Genomic DNA, 22,692 nt, shown 5'->3' with positions numbered 1-22,692 from the left:
CCTTCCCTTTAGCTCTACACAATCCCTAATGGACCATTTCCTGGTCCCATACGTTCCCAGTCTACCAACACCCAATTGACCCAAACCACCTTCTACACACTCTGAATCTGCAGAATTCCTACAGAACCAGGTTTCTATCTGTTCACTCCAACCCTACACAGTCCCAATGGACCCAAACCCCTTCCCATTCACTCCAACCCTACACAATCCCAATGGACTCAAACCCTTCCCATTTACTCCAACCCTATACAATCCCAATGGACTCAAATCCTTCCCATTCACTCCAACTCAACACAATCCCAATGGAAGCAAACCCCTTCCCATTCACTCCAACCCTACACAATCACAATGGACTCAAACCCTTCCCATTCACTCCAACTCAACACAATCCCAATGGAAGCAAACCCCTTCCCATTCATTCAAACTCTACACAATTCCAATAGACTCAAACCCTTTCCCATTCACTCCAACCTTACACAATCCCAATGGAAGCAAACCCCTTCCCATTCACTCTCACTCTACACAATCCCAATGGAAGCAAACCCCTTCCCATTCACTCCCGCTCTACACAATCCCAATGGACCTAAAACCTTCCCATTCACTCCAACCCTACACAATCCCAATGGAATCAAACCCCTTCCCATTCATTCCAACTATACACAATCCCAAGGGACCCAAACCCCTTCCCATTCGCTCTCACTCTGCACAATCCCAATGGACTCAAACCACTTCCCATTCACTCTCACTCTACACAATCCCAATGGACCCAAACCATTTCCCATTCACTCCACTCTACACAATCCCAATGGACCCAAACCACTTCCCATTCACTCTCACTCTACACAATCCCAATTGGAGCTAAATTGATGTGCATTCAACACAATTCTATAGAGTTCCATTGGACCCAATCCCCTCCCTGTGCATCCCACTCAACAATGTCTCAATGGATCTAAACCCCTTCCCATTCTCTCAATCTAAGTTTAAATCTAAACCCTCCAACTCTACGTAATCCCAATGAAGTCCAATGGCTTTCCATTCACTCCCACTTTAAACTATCCAAATGATGCCAAAAGCTATGCCATTCACTCCCACACTGCACAATTCCAAAGGACCCATACCCCTTTGTAGTCACTCCCAAACTACACTATCCCAATGATCCCAAATCCCATCAAATCCACGTCCATTCTCTACGAACTCAATGGACCTAATTTCCTTCATGTTCAATCTCACTCTATGCGACATCAAAGAGTCCAATCCTCCTTCCTACTCCACACAATCGCAATGGACCCAAACTCACTCTCCGTTCACCCCTACACTAAACAATCCCAATGGACCCAATCCCCTTCCCATTCATTTCGGCTCGACATAATCCCACTCTACTCAACCACAATGGACCCAAACCCTTTCCAGTTCACTGTTACTCTAAACGATCCCACTAGACCCAAATCGTCTCCCTTCATTCCAACTCTACACAATGCCAATTGATCGAATTCCCTTACCTTTCACTTTGACACCACACAATCCCATAGGGCCGACATCCCTTTGCATTCACTCCAACAATCGCAATGGATTCAAACCCCTTCCCTTTCTCTTTGAGTCGACACAATCCAAATGGGCCAATGTCCCTTTCCACCCATGCCCACTCTACTCAATCCCAATTGACCCAAATCCCTTCCTCTTCACTCCCACTCTAAGCAATCCCAACAGACCCCAACTCCTTCCCAATCACTCCCACTCGCCACAAACCCAATGGACCCAAATCCCTTCCCGTTCACTCCCACTTTCTTCGGTCCCAATGGACCCAAACCATTCACTCCACTCTACACAATCTCAATGGACCCAAACCCCTCCGCATTCACTCCCACACTACATAATCCCAATATCCCCAAACCTTCTCTCATTATCTCCAACTATCCGCAAGCTCAGTTGAGCCGAACAGCTCCACCTTCACTCCCATTCTAGACACTACACAAGGGGCCACAGCCCCTTCCCATATCGGACTAATGTATCATTTTCATGGATAATGTCATCCTCCAGGGGGCGAGCTCAGCTGACCCCTGGGTACCTGGCATTCAGAACCTTGTTCTGGTCCACCATTGCAACACTTCTGAATCTTTCCTGGGCTCAAATACCCTCGCTGTAAGGCCTTTCTGACATTTACCTCCAGTCTCATTCATAATGGAATGATGATTCATCTTTCAAACCCCCCCCCCCACCCCCACCAGCGCACCGCACGTACTGCCCCACAACAATGCACAAGCCCACTCACTAAGTGTGCCCACGTAGACTGGTCGCATGAAACAGGCTAAAAGCCATTGAGTTGGATTTATTACAAATATATGAGATTATACAAATGTACATGGAAATCAGCTCAGTTGCACTTCTTGATGGGCTGCACTGCTAGCGTGTTCGGAAAAAGCGTTAAAACAATTTTGATTTAACGGTGCACCCACACAGAAATGACAGCTGCAATACTGCTGCAATGTCGCCTTGATACAGTCCGAGAAAGGGGCTCCCAGGGAAAGGGTCAGGGAGAAGTAGTCCGCTGGTGGTTCGGAGAGGGCGGGCCAAGAGCAGGGAAATGGGGTGAGCTTGGTTGGACCATTGGAGTGAAGGCGTTCAGCTCACTGAGATTGTGGCTGGTTGCAAAGAATGAGAAACAGTTTGGGCATATTAGGCCAAAGGGCCTGTCTCCGTGCCGAAGGACTCCACGACTCTCTGACTCTATGACGCGGTCCGAGCAAGATGCTGCCAGGGACAGGGCGATGGAAAGGAGGTCGTGGGGAATGGCAGCTCAGACAGGGTGGGCAGGAGTGTGTTGGGAAGGAGGGGTGCGCTTGGCAAGGCCCTGTCAGAGGTGAAGGGTCACTCAGCAGGGCTGGGCATGTAGTCCCGGCAGGTGGCGCCACCCAGGTGGGGCCCACAGGTGAAGGTGTAGCCGTAGGTCACCTTGCCGTACTTGAGGAAGCAGGTTTCACCGTGGGTGCCAGAGGTGAGTGGAACCTGACAGGTGCCAAGGAGGTCATCGCGCTTGGCATCCTGGTCCCAGACCTCGATGGTCAGCTCGTGCCCACTCTCAGCCTTGACCTCGCCCAGGTCCAACTCGGCGTTCCACTGGGGGTGCTGGTTGTTGGAGATCATGGAGGTCCTGGCCTCCGCCTCTCCGTACTTGACCACCACGTAGCCGTCGGTTTTGGAGAACGCGTCCCCCCGGAGGTCCCGGCCCTCCCGGACGGTGACCACCAGGCGGCCCAGCCCCTTCCCCTTGGAGCAGCAGTTCCGGTCCACATGAGTCTCCCCGCGGCACAAGCAGGAGCAGGGTTGGTGCGGGTGGTGGTAGGACCCGTGGGGGCACCGGGTGCACTGCAGGGAGAGGGCATCGCCCGCGATGTAGTCGCTGATGTAGCGCCGCAGGATCGCATGCCTGGGGTCACTGTTGGGAAGCAAGTGGTGGAGAGGTTCCAGGGCATAGCGCCCCATGCCCGGGTGAGTGGACAGGCTCTCCAGCCAGCTGGTGAAGGCCGAGCTATCCCCGGAGAAGAAGAGGTCTGTCCTCTGCCGGGCCCTTCCCCCCCTCAACTCTGTCTCCCGGTCACTGAAGGCCTGATAGACGTTGTTGTGCTTCATGGTGCGTGCCATATCCTTGCATTTCTGGTAACCCGCTGAGGATTTTGTGGACAACCGCAGTGTGACATGGGCATCTAAAGACAGGCAGTCCTTCACCTCCTCGGCACTGTAGCCCTCGGACGCTGCCTCACAAGTCCGAATAGCCGTCACGGACTTGTAGCGTCCACCCAGCTCCACCGACTTGAGGTAGTGGGTACCGTAGGTGTCCACCAGCTTCTTGTATTGGTACTTGGTGTCGTCATTCCAGACAGTGGGGAGGCGGGCAAGGGAGCGGGTGAACTCGGGCGCCAGGAGGGGCTGGGCCTTCACCCGGAACTGGTAATAGAGGCACTGGAGCTGGTGACTGGCGAAACTGTAGCGGTCGCTCTTGGAGCGGGTGGTTCCAAACTCCACCAGCTTGGACTTGGAGCCAGCCAGCACCAGGTTGGCACCGGTGCCGGGTTTGGGTGGAAGGATCAGGTCCGCCCGCCAGTCGTTGGTGATGTCCGAGGTGGCAGACCGCGACAGCTCGGCAGCCGAGTGGTCGAGCCCGCTGGAGAGGGAGCGGCGGCAGGAGCTCAGGGTGCGCCAGTCCACCAGCGAGACGGGCAGCCGCTGGCGCGCGTTACCGAGATGCTCATTGCGGCAGAGGGTGCAGCTCCCGTTGGCTGAGTGCCAGGTGTTCACGTCGATCACTGAGGCCCCCTTGGGCTGCAGGGTCACCATGTCATAGCCCAACCCTGCCAATCTGGCCCCCGGCACAACATTAGCATCACGGCACTCGCTGGCATTTCCGATGGTGCAGATGCTCAGGGCATCCTGGAAGAAGAGGTACAGGAAGAGGAAACAGCCTGGTTTCAAATGCACAGCTGGCATCTCGGCACCAGCGGTCTGCAGATCTGCAAGGCAAACACATGCTCAGTTTATTTGGCAGATTTATGAGCTTTTAACAGCAATTTGCTTCTCTAAGTGTTTTTTTTCTTGTGAAGTTCCCTTTGCTTATTTTGATATATTTCTGAGTTGTTAAGATGTCCATGCTACTTTGAACGGGTGAAAGTCAGGAGTACAGATGCTGGAGATCAGAGTCGAGAGTGCGGTGCTGGAAAAGCACAGCAGGTCAGGCAGCATCCAAGGGGCAGGAGAATCAACATTTCGGACAGAAGCTCTTCATCGCGAATGCTCCTTGGATGCTGCCTGACACGGCTGTGCTTTTCCGACATTGAGTGGGTGTTGCAAGACTGTCTCTAATTTATGAGCTATTCAGAGCAGTATTTTATGTAAATGTTGAATAGCTGCTGATTTAATGTGACATTATTATGAGAGCCGAAGAGATTTACAATAACCAAAGTGAGTGCTGATGAAGTAAGTTCTAAACCTGCCAAATATATGAGGTATTAAGTGCATTAGGTTTCATAAGTGGCACTTGAAGGTTGGTTTGATACATGAATTCCCTCATCTCAATGATTAGCATTGAGGCCAGGAGAAATATTTTGCACAGGTTGAGTTAACTGATGAGCTTCCAGACTGTAACTGGCTCCCGGGTCCTGTTAATCTGTCGGTAAGCTCCCCCCCCCAAATCGATTCTCTAACACGTTCTGGGGCATTTGATATTCGACACATAAACCTCCCCAAATCCCTCAATGAGCATTGAGTCTGTAACAGCTCCCAGTTATCTGTTTTTCTACGCTGAAGCAATCAGATTCCAGGCTGTAGCCCACTCCCGAGTATCTCTTACTCGGGATTTAAATCACCCCGATCTGCTCAATTCCAACCAGTTGTATATCTCACTCCATGTTTAAGTATTTTAAACATAGATTAAATTCACTGCGCTTGTGGAAGTAGGCCGTTGGGCCCAATAAGTCCATACCGATCCTCAGAAGAGTAACCTATTTCTATCTGACTAATGCAGCTGGTACTATAGACAATTTAGCGTGGCCAAGTCAGCTGACCTGCCCACCTTTGGGCTGTGGGAGGAAACCGGAGCACCCGGAGGAAACCCACGCAGACACGGGGGTGGGGGGGGACGTGCAAACTCCCACACAGACAGTCTGCCCGAGGCTGGGATCGAACCCAGGTCCCTGGGTCATTGTGAGGCAACGGTGCTAACCACGGCGCCCCCCCCCCCCCCCCCCCATATGTTCGCCTGCGAGCTCGCTCAACTAGATTCCAGGCTCTAACATTCCCAGGAATCTGTACGTGGCTGCAGAGCTGGGAAAGGAGGGAGGGCTTCAGATGTATGGTTCATTATGACACCTCCTGGGGAAGGTGGGACCCATTCAAGGAGGGCTGGTTAGATCTGGACTGGAGTGGTACCGATATCCTGGAAGGTTCACTGGAGCTCTTTGGGAAGGTTGAAACTAAATTGGAAGGTGGTGGGGGAGGGGGGGGGAGCCGGAAACCGGAGCTACAGATCAGACGATGGGGTAGGTGGCGAACAGGAAGATCCAGTGTGCAGAGAGTCTGTGAGGTAGGACAGATAGTTGATCCTGCGAAGACGCAGTCAGTGCAACGATTTAAAGCGTGCATTTTAACGCAAAAAAAGTGTCAGGAATAAGGGTGGTGAAAAATTACAGCACAGAAACAGGCCCTTCGGCCCCTCCAAGCCAACGCTGATCCATCTAACCCTGTCACCTATTTTCTAAGAATCTGTATCCCTCTGCTCCCTTCCCATTCATGTCAAGGTACATCTTAAGTGGCACTATCATGCCCACCTCTCCCATCTCTGCTGGCAACGTGTTCCAAGCACCCACCACCCTCTCCATAACGGACGTTCGACACATATCTCCCTTAAACCTTTCCCCTCTCACCTTGAACTCGTGACCCCCCCAGAAACCGAGTCCCTCCCTCTGGGAAAAAGCTTCTTGCTATCCGCCCTGTCTACACCTCTCGTGGTTTTGTAGATCTCAGTCAGGTCTTCCCCTAACCTGCTTCTTTCCAGTGACAATAATCCTAACCGACTCAATCGCTCTTCCTAGCTAGCGCCCTAAATACCGGCAAGATCCCAGTGAACCTCCCTCTGCACCCTCTCCAAAGCGTCCACGTCCTTTTGTTAATGTGGGGACCAGGACTGTACGCAGTGCTCCAAATGTGGCTGAACCAAAGCCCTATGCAACTGTAACACGACCTGCCAACTCTTGTGCTCAATACCCCTTCCAGTGAGGGAGAGCATGACGCATGCCCCCTTGACCACCTTATCAAGGTAAAATGGACCTATACACGTCAACTTTCCCCAGGACTTTTCCATTTACTGTATCGTACCCTCTTGCAGTGGACTTGCAAAAATGCGTCACCTCCCACTTGCCGGGATTGAACTCCATCTGCTTTTTCTCTGCCCAACTCTCCAAGCTATCTATATTCTTCTGCATTCTCGAACAGTACCCTTCACTATCCACGACTCCATCGATCTTAGTGTCATCTGCAAACTTCTATACCTTCTGCCAAATCATTTATGTATATCACAAACAGCAGTGGTCCCAGCACAGATCCCTGTGGGACACCATTGGCCACAGGTCTGAGGAACACCTTTCCATAACTACTCTCAAAGTCCTGTTGCCCAGCCAGTTCTCTATCTATCTAGCTAGTACAGCCTGGATCCCATGACGCTTCACTTTTTTTTCCATCAGCCTACCATGGGGCACCTTATCAAATACCTTACTGAAGTCTAAGTATACAACATCGACAGCCCTTCCCTCATCAATCAGCTTTGTCACCTCCTCCAAGAATTCTATTAGGTTTGTACGAGGTGACCGTCCCTGCACCAAACCATGCTCCCAATCACTGATAAGCCCATTCTCTTCCAAATGGGAATAGATCCTATCCCTCGGTATCTTCCCCAGCAGCTTCCCTATCGCTGACGTCAGGCTGACCGGTCTGGAATTCCCTGGATTGTCCCTGCGACCGGTCTGAAACAAGGGGACAGCGTTAGCAATTCTCCAGTCCTCCAGGACCTCACCCGTGTTCAAGGATGCTGCAAAGATATCTGTTCGGGCCCCGGCTATTTCCTCCCTCGCTTCCCTCCGTAACTTGGGATAGATCCCATCTGGGCCTGGGGACTTGTCCACCTTAATGCCTTTTAGAATACCCAACGCTTCATCCCTCCTTATGCTGACTTGACCTGGGGTAGTCAAACATTTATCCCTAACCTCTACATCCCCCATGTCCATCGCCTCAGTGAATATCGATGGAAAGTACACATTAAGTACACTTTACCTGTTTTCTCTGACTCCACGCATAACTTGCCCCTTTGTCCTTGAGTGGGTCAACCCTTTCGCTAGATACCCTCTTGCTGCTTATATATGAATAAAAGGCTTTGGAATTTTCCTTCACCCTGTTCCGTCTCTTTTCAGTCACCTCGACCTTTTCCTCGTCTCACAATTTCACCTGTCATCCACGGTTCCCTCATCTTGCCATTTCTATCCCTCAAGGATGTGACATCAGCATGGCTCAAGACTTGGCGCTGCGATGCTGTGGCCATTACAGAGACTTGGATATCAGAGGGGCAGGAACGTCGCGGAGTTTGGAAGGTTCGAAGGGAACAGGGAGAGAGGCAAAAGAGGTGAGGGGAAGTGGCAGTGTTAATCAGGGATGATGCCACAACTGCAGAAATGGAGGCCATCAAGGACACTTTGCCTTCTGAGTCAGTATGGGTGGAAGTCAGAAACAGGAAGGAAGCAGTCACTTCATTAGGAGCTTCCTATTGACCTCCAATAGCAACAGACAAATTGAGAAGCAGATTGGGAGGCAGGTTTCGGAAAGGTGCAGGAGTAACAGGGTTTGTGGTCATGGGTGACTTCAACCTCACGGATATTGATTGGAACCTCCTTAGTTTGGATGGAGCAGATTTCGTCAGCCGTGTCTGGAAAGGAGCCCTAACTCAATATGTAGATAGGCCGACTCGAGGGGAGGCCATATTGGATTTGGCGCTTGGCAACTAATCAAGTCAGGTGTCGGATCTCTCGGTGGGGGAGCATTCTGATGATAGTGATCACAACTCCCCAACCTTCAGTATCGTCATGGAGAGAGATAGGAGTAGACAGTACGAGGAATTATTTAATTGGGAGAGAGGGGGAATTGCAGTGCTATTATGCCGGAACTGTGCAGTATACATTGTGAACAGATATTCTCAGGCAACTGCATAACGGAAATGCGGGGGTTGTTTACAGAGAACTTGCTGCGAGTGCCGGATAGGTTTGTCGCACTGAGGCAAGGAAGGGCTGGTAGGGTGCGAAGAGATGTGGAACTTCTAGTCAAGAGGAAGAAGGGAGCTTGCTAAGGTTGAGCAAGCAAGGATCAGACAGGGCTCAAGAGACAGGGTAGCCAGGAAGGAACTGACGAATGGACTTAGGAGAGCTAGAGAGGGGGGCACGGAAAAAAACCTACATCAGGAGGATGGCCAGAGTGAGGGGATAGTGGAGGGAACTGGGGCCTGGAGTCGGAGGAGGTAGGGAGTAGGGAGCATTCCTTAATGCATACTATTCTTCTGCATTCCTTCGTGAGAGCTACCTTGTCATTTGTGAGGACATAGGCTGAGATGTTGAAACAGATTGCCATTAAGAAGGAGGATGTGCTGGAAATTTGGGAAAACGTGAGGATAGATAAATCCCCTAGGCCAGACTGGAGTGGATTCGTGGTGCTGGAAGAGCACAGCAGTTCAGGCCGCACCCAAGTAGCTTCGAAATCGACGTTTCGGGCAAAAGCCCTTCATCGGGAATAAAGGCTGGAGCGTACCACTGGAAAAATACCAGCTGGCTGGAGGTTGGCAAATGTCATCCCCCTGTTCGCGAAACGGAATAGGGATAATCCTGGGTTGGCACAGACCAGTTAGTCTTACATCAGTGGTGGGCAAATTATCGGTGAGGTTTCAGAAAGACAGACTTACTTGGAAAAAAACACGGTTTGGTTCGAGATGGTTCAGCATGGCTTTGTGACGGGCTACACAGGCATAACTGAATTCTTTGAGGACGCGACAAAACACAGTTTCAAACGTCGAGCAGTGGATACGGGCGCACGTGGACTTTAGCGAGGCGTTTGGCAAGTTTTCCCCATGGTCGGCTCATTGAGAAAGTAAGGAGGCGTGGGGATACAGCGAAACCTGGCTCTCTGGGCACCGAATTGGCCGGCCCATAAGAGACAGAGGGTGGTAGCAGATGCAAAAGTATTCAGCCTGCATCTTGGTGGCCAGTTGGTGTTCCACAGGGATCTGTTCTGGGACCTCTGCCTTTCGTGATTTTTTTTTATAAATGGCTTCGATGAGGAAATAGAAGGGTGGGTTCGTAAGTTTGCCAATGACATGACGTTGGGTGGAGCTGTCGATAGAGCGGAGGGCTGTTGCCGATTGCAACGGGACATTGATGGGGCGCAGAGCTGGGCTGATCAATGCAAGATGGATCCAAAAATTTAAGGTGAAGTGGTTTATGCACAGAAATCAACCTGGAAAAAAACTGTGAAGTGATTCATTTAGAAGGTCGAATTACAATGCAGGTTACAGGGTGAAAGGCGGGATTCTTGGCAGTGTGGAGGAACAGAGCGAGCTTGGGTCCCACGCCCATAGATCCCTCAAAGTTGTCACCAAGGTGATGAGGTTGTGAAAAAGGCGCATGGTGTGTTGGCTTTCATTAGCAGGGGGATTGAGTTTAAGAGCCATGGTGTTATGCAGCAACTCTGTGGAGCACTGATTAGATTAGATTACATTACATTACATTACAGTGTGGAAACAGGCCCTTCGGCCCAACAAGTCCCCACCGACCCGCCGAAGCGCAACCCACCCATAACCCTACATTTACCCCTTATCTAACACTACGGACAATTTAGCGTGGCCAATTCACCTGACCTGCACATTTTTGGACTGTGGGAGGAAACTGGAGCACCCGGAGGAAACCCACACAGACACATTGGGGAGAATGTGCAAACTCCACACAGTCAGTGGCCTGAGGCGGGAATTGAACCCAGGTCTCTGGCGCTGTGAGACAGCAGTGCTAACCACAGGTTGGAATATTGTGTTTAGTTCTGGTTGCCTCATTATAGGAAAGCTGTAGAAGCTTCAGTGAGCGTGCAGAGGAGATTTCCCAGGAATGCTGCCTGGACTGGAGGGCATGTCCTATGAAGAGAGGTTGAGGGAGGTTGGCCTTATCTCACTGGAGTGCAGTGGGATGAGGGGTGACTTGGTAGAGGTGGACTAGGTGATGAGAATAACAGATAAAGAGGGTAGCCAGAGGCTTTTCTGCAAAGACCGTTCCCTCCGTGACTACCTGGTCAGGTCCACACACCCCCTACGACCCACCCTCCCATTCTGGCACTTTCCCCGGCCACCGCAGGAACTGTAAAACCTGTGCCCACACCTCCTCCCTCACCTCCATCCAAGGCCCTAAAGGAGCCTTCCACATCCATCAAAGTTTCACCTGCACATCCACTAATATCATTTATTGCATCCGTTGCTCCCGATGCGGTCTCCTCTACATTGGGGAGACTGGGCGCCTCCTAGCAGAGCGCTTTAGGGAACATCTCCGGGACACCTGCACCAATCAACCACACCACCCCGTGGCCCAACATTTCAACTCCCCCCCCCACTCTGCCGAGGACATGGAGGTCCTGGGCCTCCTTCACCGCCGCTCCCTCACCACCAGACGCCTGGAGGAAGAACGCCTCATCTTCCGCCTCGGAACACTTCAACCCCAGGGCATCAATGTGGACTTCAACAGTTTCCTCATTTCCCCTTCCCCCACCTCACCCTAGTTCTAAACTTCCAGCTCAGTAACTGTCCCCGTGACTTGTCCGGACTTGTCCTACCTGCCTATCTCCTTTTCCACCTATCCACTCCACCCTCTCCTCCTTGACCTATCACCTTCATCCCCTCCCCCACTCACCCATTGTACTCTATGCTACTCTCTCCCCACCCCCACCCTCCTCTAGCTTATCTCTCCACGCTTCAGGCTCACTGCCTTTATTCCTGATGAAGGGCTTTTGCCCGAAATGTCGATTTCGCTGCTCGTTGGATGCTGCCTGAACTGTTGTGCTCTTCCAGCACCACGAATCCAGTATTTGGTTTTCAGCATCTGCAGTCATCGTTTTTACCCAGAGGCTTTTTTTTTTGCCCAAAGCAGACAGGCCTACCATGAGGGGGCACGGTGGTTCAGCGGTTAGCACTGCTGCCTCACATCATAAGGTTCCCAGGTTCAAATCCAGCCTCGGGCAGACTGTCTGGGTGGGAGTTTGCACTTTCTCCCCCCGTGTCTGCGTGGGTTTCCTCCGGGTGCTCCGGTTTCCTCCCACAGTCCAAAGATGTACAGGTTAGGGTGGATTGGCCGCGCTAAATTGCCCGTAGTGTTCGGCGCATTAGTCAGAGGGAAATGGGTCTGGGTGGGTTACTCTTCGGAGGGTCGGTATGGACTTGTGAGGCCGAAGGGCCTGTTTCCACGCTGTAGGGAATCTAATCTAATCACAATTTTAAGGTTATTGGAGGAAGGTTGGGGGGGGGGGGGGGGGGGAGGAATGTTAGAGGTAGGTTCTTTACACAGAGAGTGGTGGGCGCGTGAAATACACTGCCAGCGAGAGTAGAATCAGATGTATTAAAGACATTTAAACGAGTCTTGGATAGGTGCATGAATGATAGTGAAATGTTGGGGAGAGAGGTTAACTAGATCTCAGAGTAAGATAAAAGGTCAGCAAGACATTGTGCTGCACTGTTCTATGTTCGATGTTCCCACCCCAACCCCATCGATAGATTCCAGTCAATAATGCATTCCCCGTTTTCGCTTATTCTAAATATAAACCACCCCTGAATGGCTCAATCAGATCCCAGACTGGAATGCAATCCCGATTATCTGTTATTTTCGATTCACAGAATGCTATGAAACTACTGAATTAACTTCCATTCTGTAACTCCCTCCTGGGTATCTGTTATTTTGTATATAGACCACCCTGAACCCCTCGATTAGATTCCAGTCTGTAACTCCCTCCTGGGGTAATCTGTTATTCTGTATATAAACCACCCCGAACCCCTCGATTAGATTCCAGTCTGTAACTCCCTCCCGGGTATCTGTTATTCTGTATATAAACCACCCTGAACCCCTCGATTAGATTCCAGCTTGTAACACCCTCCCGGGGTATCTGTTATTCTGTATATAATCCACCCTGAACCCCTCGATTAGATTCCAGTCTGTAACTCCCTCCCGGGGTATCTGTTATTCTGTATATAAACCACCCCGAACCCCTCGATTAGATTCCAGTCTGTAACTCCCTCCTGGGTATCTGTTATTCTGGATATAAACCACCCTGAACCCCTCGATTAGATTCCAGTCTGTAACACCCTCCCGGGGTATCTGTTATTCTGTATATAATCCACCCTGAACCCCTCGATTAGATTCCAGTCTGTAACTCCCTCCCGGGGTATCTGTTATTCTGTATATAATCCACCCTGAACCCCTCGATTAGATTCCAGTCTGTAACTCCCTTCCGAGGAGCTGTAATTCTGTATATAACCCACCCCAAACCCCTCGATTAGATTCCAGTCTGTAACTCCCTTCCGAGGAGCTGTAATTCTGTATATAACCCACCCCAAACCCCTCGATTAGATTCCAGTCTGTAACTCCCTCCCAGGGTATCTGTTATTCTGTATATAAACCACCCTGAACCCCTCGATTAGATTCCAGTCTGTAACTCGCTCCCGGGGTATCTGTTATTCTGTATATAAACCACCCCGAACCCCTCGATTAGATTCCAGTCTGTACCTCCCTTCCGGGGAGCTGTAATTCTGTATATAACCCACCCCAAACCCCTCGATTAGATTCCAGTCTGTAACTCCCTCCCTGGTATCTGTTATTCTGTATATAAACCACCCTGAACCCCTCGATTAGATTCCAGTCTGTAACTCGCTCCCGGGGTATCTGTTATTCTGTATATAATCCACCCTGAACCCCTCGATCAGATTCCAGTCCGTAACTCCCTTCCGGGGAGCTGTTATTCTGTATATAAACCACCCTGAACCCCTCGATTAGATTCCAGTCTGTAACTCCCTCCCAAGTGTATGTTATTCTGAATATAAACCACTCTGAACTCCTCGATTAGATTCCAGTCTGTAACTCCCTCCCAGGTGTCTGTTATTCTGTATATAAATCATCCTGAACCCCTCGATTAGATTCCAGTCTGTAACTCCCTCCCGGGAATCTGTTATTCTGTATATAAGCCACCCCGAGCCCCTCGATTAGATTCCAGTGTGTAACTCTCTCCCGGGTATCTGTTATTCTGTATATAATCCACCCTGAACCCCTCGATTAGATTCCAGTCTGTAACACCCTCCCGGGGTATCTGTTATTCTGTATATAATCCACCCTGAACCCCTCGATTAGATTCCAGTCTGTAACTCCCTCCCGGGGTATCTGTTATTCTGTATATAAACCACCCCGAACCCCTCGATTAGATTCCAGTCTGTAACTCCCTCCTGGGTATCTGTTATTCTGGATATAAACCACCCTGAACCCCTCGATTAGATTCCAGTCTGTAACACCCTCCCGGGGTATCTGTTATTCTGAATATAATCCACCCTGAACCCCTCGATTAGATTCCAGTCTGTAACTCCCTCCCGGGGTATCTGTTATTCTGTATATAATCCACCCTGAACCCCTCGATTAGATTCCAGTCTGTAACTCCCTTCCGAGGAGCTGTCATTCTGTATATAACCCACCCCAAACCCCTCGATTAGATTCCAGTCTGTAACTCCCTCCCAAGTGTATGTTATTCTGAATATAAACCACTCTGAACTCCTCGATTAGATTCCAGTCTGTAACTCCCTCCCAGGTGTCTGTTATTCTGTATATAAATCATCCTGAACCCCTCGATTAGATTCCAGTCTGTAACTCCCTCCCGGGAATCTGTTATTCTGTATATAAGCCACCCCGAGCCCCTCGATTAGATTCCAGTCTGTAACTCCCTCCCGGGGAGCTGTCATTCTGTATATAAACCACCCCGAACCCCTCGATTAGATTCCAGTCTGTAACTCACACCCAGGTATCTATTATTCTGTATATAAACCACCCTGAACCCCTCGATTAGATTCCAGTCTGTAACTCACTCCCAGGTATCTATTACTCTATATATATAAACCACCCTGAACCCCTCGATTAGATTCCAGTCTGTAACTCACTCCCGGGTATCTGTTATTCTGTATATAATCCACCCTGAACCCCTCGATTAGATTCCAGTCTGTAACTCCCTCCCGGGGAGCTGTTATTCTGTATATACACCACCCTGAACCCCTCGATTAGATTCCAGTCTGTAAATCCCTCCCAGGTGTCTGTTATTCTGAATATAAACCACTCCGAATCCCTCGATTAGATTCCAGTCTGTAACTCCCTCCCGGGTATCTGTTATTCTGTATATAAACCACCCTGAACCCCTTGATTAGATTCCAGTCTGTAACTCCTTCCCGGGGAGCTGTCATTCTGTATATAAACCACCCCGAACCCCTCAATTAGATTCCAGTCTGTAACTCACTCCCAGGTATCTATTATTCTGTATATAAACCACCCCGAACCCCTCGATTAGATTCCAGTCTGTAACTCCCTCCCGGGTATCTGTTATTCTGTATATAAACCACCCCGAACCCCTCGATTAGATTCCAGGCTGTAACTCCCTCCCGGGGTATATGTTATTCTGTATATAAACCACCCTGAACCCCTCGATTAGATTCCAGTCTGTAACTCCCTCCCGGCTATCTGTCATTCTGTATATAAACCACCCCGAACTGCTCGATTAGATTCCAGTCTGTAACCCCCTCCCGGGTATCTGTTATTCTGTATGTAAACCACCCTGAACCCCTCGATTAGAATCCAGTCTGTAACTCCCTCCTGGGTATCTGTTATTCTGTATATAAACCACCCCGAACCCCTCGATTAGATTCCAGTCTGTAACTCCCTCCCAGATATCTGTTATTCTGTATATAAACCACCCCGAACTCCTTGATTAGATTCCAGTCTGTAACTCCCACCCGGGTATCTGTTATTCTGTATATAAACCACCCTGAACCCCTCGATTAGATTCCAGTCTGTAACTCCCTCCCGGGTGTCTGTTATTCTACATATAAACAATGCTTAACCGTTCGATCAGATGCTTGTTTGTAACTGTGGTCACTGTGTGCCCAGCAGCAGAGAGCGTTCTGAGCTGCAATTGAGCATGCTGGGAGTTTTGGTCAAGGTAGTTAAAACTCTTACCTCGGTTAAAACTGGAGTCAGGACATGCCTGGCCCTTTCCCATAAGCTGCGATACTCGAGTTGTCCAAGTCAGGAATGTGTCATGGCGGTCTATTGGTCAGACTGGGCCAAAACTAATCCTTATATGGACATTGGTATGTGGCTGTCTTGACATTTGGGAGTAGGTGTTGAGGGAAATTCCGTTGGCTGCCGCCCAATAATGGGACCACAGTTCAGGCTTTCCATTGGCTGAGCACCAGAAGTGTCTCCGGAGACTGACAGCACTATGGTCCAATAGCCATCGGAAAAAGTCTTGGCAGGAGGTGCCCTCAAGGCGAACATTGCAGCAGGGAAAGACTTGCACACTCTTTTTGGTCAGCCTCCCGGGTACCTGTTATTCTATTTCTAATCCACTCTAAGCCCCTCGATTAGATTCCAGTCCACAACTCACTCCCGGGGACCTGCTATGCTATACGTAATAACAAGTCGAAGCTTTTGGAAACAGGAGAGACTGATGACACTGCCAGTCCGCGAGGCGGCCAGGTCTGTCATCCCAAAGTTGGCGCAGAGGCAGAGCGAAAGAGGCGGACATCGCTCACAGCCGTGGGTAATAGGGGACTCCATCGTGACCGGGGTTTTTGTGGGAGCAGACGGGACTCAAGGATGGTGTGTTGCCTTCCTGGTGCCAGGGTGAAAGACATCGCGGACCGAGCGCAGGAAATCCTCAAGGACGAGGGCGCAGAGCCAGAGGTGGTGGGACATGTCGGCACAATGTGATGGCGGGAAGAAGAGGAGGCACGGACTACAGCGGGACTTCGGAGAACAAGGAAGAAGGATGAAAACAGGACGTCCAGAGTGGTTACCTCTGGTTTGCTTCCAGTTCCTCGGGCTGGCACGGCCAGGAACAGGGAGATAATGGACTTGAACGTGTGGCTGGGGAACTGGTGCAGGAAGCAAGGATTTAAGTTCTTGGATCACTGGGGTATGTTTTGTGGTAAACATACGTTCTACAAGAGAGACGGTTTGCACCTTAATAGGTTAGAGACCAGCATTCTGGCAGGCAGGTCTTTTACTGCAACACCACTACATTTAAACCAAGTAGCGGGGGGGAGGGGGAGGGGACAAGCTGGATGTTTAAAAAGGAAATTGAAGGGAAAGTTAGAACAAGGGAAGTCAAGAAAGACAACTATCGATGAGGCAGAAAACTCGGAAAGGGATCGTGCTGTAAGGTTGAGTGAAATAGGGGTTGATGGGAAGGGTGAGAGCAAATTAAAAATACTATATATGAATGCACGAAGCATTAGACAAAAGCTGGATGAGCTTGAGGCTCTTTTGGAAATTGGCAGATCCGATATTGTGGGGATAACTGAGACGTGGCTTCAAGTGGACAGGGCCTGGGAAATGAATATTCAAGGCCACATGTGCTATCGTAAGGACAGACTGACAGGCAGAGGGGGTGGGGTGGTCTTGTTAGTAAGGGAGGATATTCAGTCCCTTGCGCAGGGGGACCTAGAGTCAGGGGATGTAGAGTCAGTGTGGATAGAGCTGCGAAATACGAAGGGTAAAAAGACCCTCTTGGGAGTTATCTACAGGCCCCCAAACAGTAGTCTGGATGTTGGATGTAAGTTAAATCAGGAGCTGAAATTGGCTTGTCGTAAAGATGTTACTGCAGTTGTTATGGGGGATTTTAACATGCAGGTAAGACTGGGAGAATCAGGATGGTGTTGGACCTCAAGAAAGAGACTTTGGGGAGTGCCTCCAAGATGGATTCTTAGAACAGCCGGTGCTGGAGCCGACCAGGGAGGAGGCAATTCTGAATCTGGTATGGCGTAACGAACCAGAATTGGTCAGTGACCTCGAAGTGAAGGAGCCATTGGGAAGTAGTGACCATAATACATTAAGCTTCAATCTGCAATTTGAGAGGGAGAGGGTACAGTCGGAAGTGACAGTACTTCTGTTGAATAAAGGGAACTATGGAGCTATGAGGGAGGAGCTGGCCAAAGTTCAATGGTGCAATACCTTAGCAGGGATGACCGTGGAGGAACAATGGCGGATATTTCTGTGTATAATGCGGAAGTTGCAGGATCAGTTCATTCCATGGGTGGCCGTGGCTGACGAGGGAAGTTAAGAAACATATAAAGTTAAAAGAGAAAAATTATAACATAGCAAAGATAAGTGGGAAAACGGAGGACTGGGAAGCTTTTAAAAAACAGCAGAGGATTAGTAAGAAGGAAATATGCAGAGGAAAAATGAGGTACAAAGGTAAACCGGCCAATAATATAAAGGAAGATAGTAAAAGCTTTTTTAGGTATGTGCAAGGCAAAAAAATGGCTAGGACTAAAATTGGGCCCTTGAAGACAGAAACAGGGGAATATATTACGGGGAACAAAGAAATGGCAGAGGAATTAAATGGGCGCTTCAGATCTGTGTTCACTGGGGAAGACACAAGCAATCTCCCTGAGGTAACAGTGGCTGAAGGACCTGAACTTCAGGGAATTTATATTTGCCAGGATTTGGTGTTGGAGAGACTGTTAGGTCTGAAGGTTGATAAGTCTCTGGGGCCTGATGGTCTACATCCCAGGGTACTGAAGGAGGTGGCTCGGGAAATCGTGGATGCGTTGGTGATTATTTTCCAGAGTTCGATAGATTCGGGGTCGGTTCCTGAGGATTGGAGGGTGGCTAATGTTATACCACTTTTTAAGAAAGGTGGGAGAGAGAAAGCAGGAAATTATAGACCAGTTAGTCTGACCTCAGTGGTGGGAAAGATGCTGGAGTCTATTATAAAGGATGAAATTACGGCACATCTGGATAATAGTAACAGGATAGGACAGAGTCAGCATGGATTTCTGAAGGGGAAATCGTGCTTGACTAATCTTCTTGAATTTTTTGAGGATGTAACTCTGAAGATGGACGAGGGAGATCCAGTAGATGTAGTGTACCTGGACTTTCAGAAAGCTTTTGATAAAGTCCCACAGGAGGTTAGTGAGTAAAATTAGGGTGCATGGTATTGGGGGGCAAAATACTGACTTGGATTGAAAATTGGTTGGCTGATAGGAGACAAAGGGTAGTGATAAACGGCTCCATTTCAGAATGGCAGGCAGTGACCAGTGGGGTACCGCAGGGATCTGTGCTGGGACCGCAGCTTTTTACAATATATGTTAATGATATAGAAGATGGTATCAGCAATAACATTAGCAAATTTGCTGATGATACAAAGTTGGGTGGTAGGGTGAAATGTGAGGAGGATGTTGTTAGGAGATTACAGGGTGACCTGGACAAGTTAGGTGAGTGGGCAGATGCATGGCAGATGCAGTTTAATGTGGATAAATGTATGGTTATCCACTTTGGTGGCAAGAACAGGAAGGCAGATTACTACCTCAATGGAATCAATTTAGGTAAAGGGGCAGTACAGAGAGATCTGGGTGTTCTTGTACACCAGTCAATGAAGGCAAGCATGCAGGTACAGCAGGTAGTGAAGAAGGCTAATAGCATGCTGGCCTTCATAACAAGAGGGATTGAGTATAGAAGCAAAGAGGCGCTTCTGCAGCTGTACAGGGCCCTGGTGAGACCACACCTGGAGTACTGTGTGCAGTTCTGGTCTCCAAATTTGAGGAAAGACATTCTGGCTATTGAGGGAGTGCAGCGTAGGTTCACGAGGTCAATTCCTGGAATGGCGGGATTACCTTACACTGAAAGACTGGAGCGTCTGGGCTTGTATACCCTTGAGTTTAGAAGATTGAGAGGGGATCGGATTGAGACGTATAAGATTATGAAAGGATTGGACACTCTGGAGGCAGGAAACATGTTTCCGCTGATGGGTGAGTGCCGAACCAGAGGACACAGCTTAAAAATACGGGGTAGACCATTTAGGACAGAGATGAGGAGAAACTACTTCACCCAGAGAGTGGTGGCTGTGTGGAATGCTCTGCCCCAGAGGGCAGTGGAGGCCCAGTCTCTGGATTCATTTAAGAAAGAGTTGGATAGAGCTCTCAAAGATAGTGGAATCAAGGGTTATGGAGATAAGGCAGGGAGGGGATACTGATTAGGAATGATCAGCCATGATCATATTGAATGGTGGTACAGGCTCGATGGGCTGAATGGCCTACTCCTGCACCTATTGTCTATTGTCTGTCTATTGTCATAAACCCCCTGAACCCCTCGATTAGATTCCAGTCTGTAGCTCACTCCCGGGTATCTGTTATTCTGTATATAAACCACCCCGAACCCCTCGTTTAGATTCCAATCTGTAACTCCCTCCCGGGTATCTGTTATTCTGCATATAATCCACCCCGAACCCCTCGATTAGATTTCAGTCTGTAACTCACTCCTGGGTATCTGTTATTCTGTATATAAACCACTCTGAACCCCTCGATTATATTCCAGTCTGTAACTCCCTCCCGGGTATCTGTTATTCTGTATATAAACCACTCTGAACCCCTCGATTAGATTCCAGTCTGTAACTCCCTCCCGGGGTATCTGTTATTCTGTATATAAACCACCCCGAACCCCTCGATTAGATTCCAGTCTGTAACTCCCTCCAGGGTATCTGTTATTCTGTATATAAACCACCCCGAACCCCTCGATTAGATTCCAGTCTGTAACTCCCTCCAGGGTATCTGTTATTCTGTATATAAACCACCCTGAACCCCTCGATTAGATTCCAGTCTACAATGTACACCCGGATATGTTATTGTATGTATAAACCACCCCATTTCACTCAATCCTACATCTATCCTGGCTGTTAAAACACAGGTAGATTTTTAACTTGACCAAACAGCAAGAGGTGCTGGGTACAGTGGCCAAGTAACACCCTGACGTCACAAAACCCGCCCACCAGATACAGGGCCAACGCAGCGGCCAAGTGCGAGTGAGATTGGCATCATGTAAAAGGCAGCAGTTATCCTGGTCAGACACGCTCCTGGCCTACATACGCCTAAACCATTTTTATTCATGTACTTATCCAAATGTCTTTTAAACGTAACTATTGAAGATACAACATAGATCATAGAGCGCAGCCCTTTGACCCTCGATGCTGCACTGACCTGTGGAACCAATCTGAAGCCCCATCTAAAATTCTTGTCCATATACCTCTCCAATGACCAGTTAAATGCCCTTAAAGTTGACGAATCTAGTACTGTTTCAGACAGTGCATTCCACGTCCCTACTTCACTCTGACTGAAGAAACTACCTCTGACATCTGTCCTGTACCTATCACTCCCTGCAATTTTAAGCTACGTGCCCTTGGGCTAGCCGTCACCAAGTGAAGAACAGGCTTTGCACTGTGGACCCTATCTAACCCTCTGATTATCTCCAATATCTCCATAAAGTTGCCTCTCGACCTTCTTCTCTCTGACGAAAACAGCCTCAGGTCTCTGAGCTGTTCCTCGTAAGACCTTCCCTCCATAACAGGCAACATCCTCGTAAATCTCCTCTGAACCGTTCCCAAAGCTCCCATGAACTTCCTATCATGCGGTGACTGTTTGCAAGACTCCAAATGCGGCTGAACCAGAGTTTTGTACAGCCGTCGCATGATCTCACAGTTCTGAAACACAATCCCTCTACCAAGAAAAGCCGACACACCAAATGTCTTCTTAACACCCCTATCAACCTGGGCGGCAACTTTCAAGGATCTGTGTACCTGGACACCGAGATCTGGCACGGTGGCACAGTGGTTAGCACTGCTGCCTCACTAGCGCCGGAGATCCGGGTTCAATTCCTGCCTCAGGCGACTGACTGTGTGGAGTTTGCACGTTCTCCCCGTGTCTGCGTGGGTTTCCTCCGGGTGCTCCGGTTTCCTCCCACAGTCACAAAGATGTGCAGGTTAGGTGAATTGGCCATGCTAAATTGCCCGGAGTGTTAGGTAAGGGGTAGATGTAGATGTAGGGGTAATGGGTGGGTTACGCTTCGGCGGGGCGGTGTGGACTTGTTGGGCCAAAGGGCCTGTTTCCACACTGTAAGTAATCTAATCTAATCTACACTACCAAGAGTCTTACCATTATTCTGCATTCCCGTTACTCCTTGCAAGAGGAGTACCTGTATCTATCAATTCCTCTGGAAGTGCATTCCATGCACAAGCCACCCCTCTTTGTAATGCAAATCGCCCCTCATGCCTTTTCAAAATCTCTCTCCCCTCACCTTAAACACCTTGAAGTCCCACACCTGAGGGAAAAGACATCGACCATTACCCCTTCTTAATCTTGATTCCCTCAAAACCCTTCCACTTTACTCCCAATGTACCCAACTTCCTTCCCATTCATTGCAAATGTCCAGAATCCCAAAGGACCCAAACCCAAGGCTCATTCAATCCCAATCTACACACTCCAAATGGATCTTAAACCTGTTTCATATGCAATCCTGCTGCACACAACCCAGTGGACCCAAACCCCTTCCCATTCATTCTCACACTACTCAATGCTGATTGACCTAAACCTCCTCCCATTTTATCCCCACTCTATATGGCTCTAATAGACACACAATTCTTCCCATTCACTGTCACTCTACAGAATCGCAAACAACGATTTGTAATTCACTCCAACACTTCATGAATGCGACATCTTCAACACTCCTTCCTGTTCACTCCCACTCTACGTAATCCCAATGGAACCCAAACCCCTTCCCGTTCACTCCAACTTGGCACATTCCCAAAGGGCACCCAGCCCATACTGTTCACTCACCACTCAACGCAAGCCCAATTGTCCCAGACTAGTTCCTATTCACTCTAACGCTGCACAATCCCATTGGACAACCAAACTCATCCTGTTCACTCCCACTCGACAATCCCAGTCTTCCCAAACCCCTTCCTGATCACTCCCATTCTACACTATCCCAAAGAAAACCAAACTCCTTCCTACTCACTCCCACTTTGCACTATCCCACTGGACACCAAATCCCCTCTTTGTTCACT

At 49.3% G+C, this 22,692-nt stretch overlaps 1 protein-coding gene across 1 annotated transcript; it reads right to left on the bottom strand.

The window, feature by feature from the left end:
• Nucleotides 1-2,325: 2,325 nt before the first annotated feature.
• Nucleotides 2,326-15,887, bottom strand: LOC140463809 (perforin-1-like). The gene is made up of 2 exons (XM_072558152.1): nt 15,810-15,887; nt 2,326-4,505 (listed from the first exon to the last, which is right to left on the bottom strand). The coding sequence occupies exons 1-2, from the start codon at nt 15,850-15,852 to the stop codon at nt 2,866-2,868; spliced, it is 1,683 nt and encodes a 560-aa protein (XP_072414253.1). The 5' UTR covers nt 15,853-15,887; the 3' UTR covers nt 2,326-2,865.
• Nucleotides 15,888-22,692: the final 6,805 nt, after the last annotated feature.

Source organism: Chiloscyllium punctatum, chromosome 39 (assembly GCF_047496795.1).
Source record: "Chiloscyllium punctatum isolate Juve2018m chromosome 39, sChiPun1.3, whole genome shotgun sequence".
NCBI lineage: Eukaryota > Metazoa > Chordata > Chondrichthyes > Orectolobiformes > Hemiscylliidae > Chiloscyllium > Chiloscyllium punctatum.
This window is presented reverse-complemented; position numbering and strand designations above follow the sequence as displayed.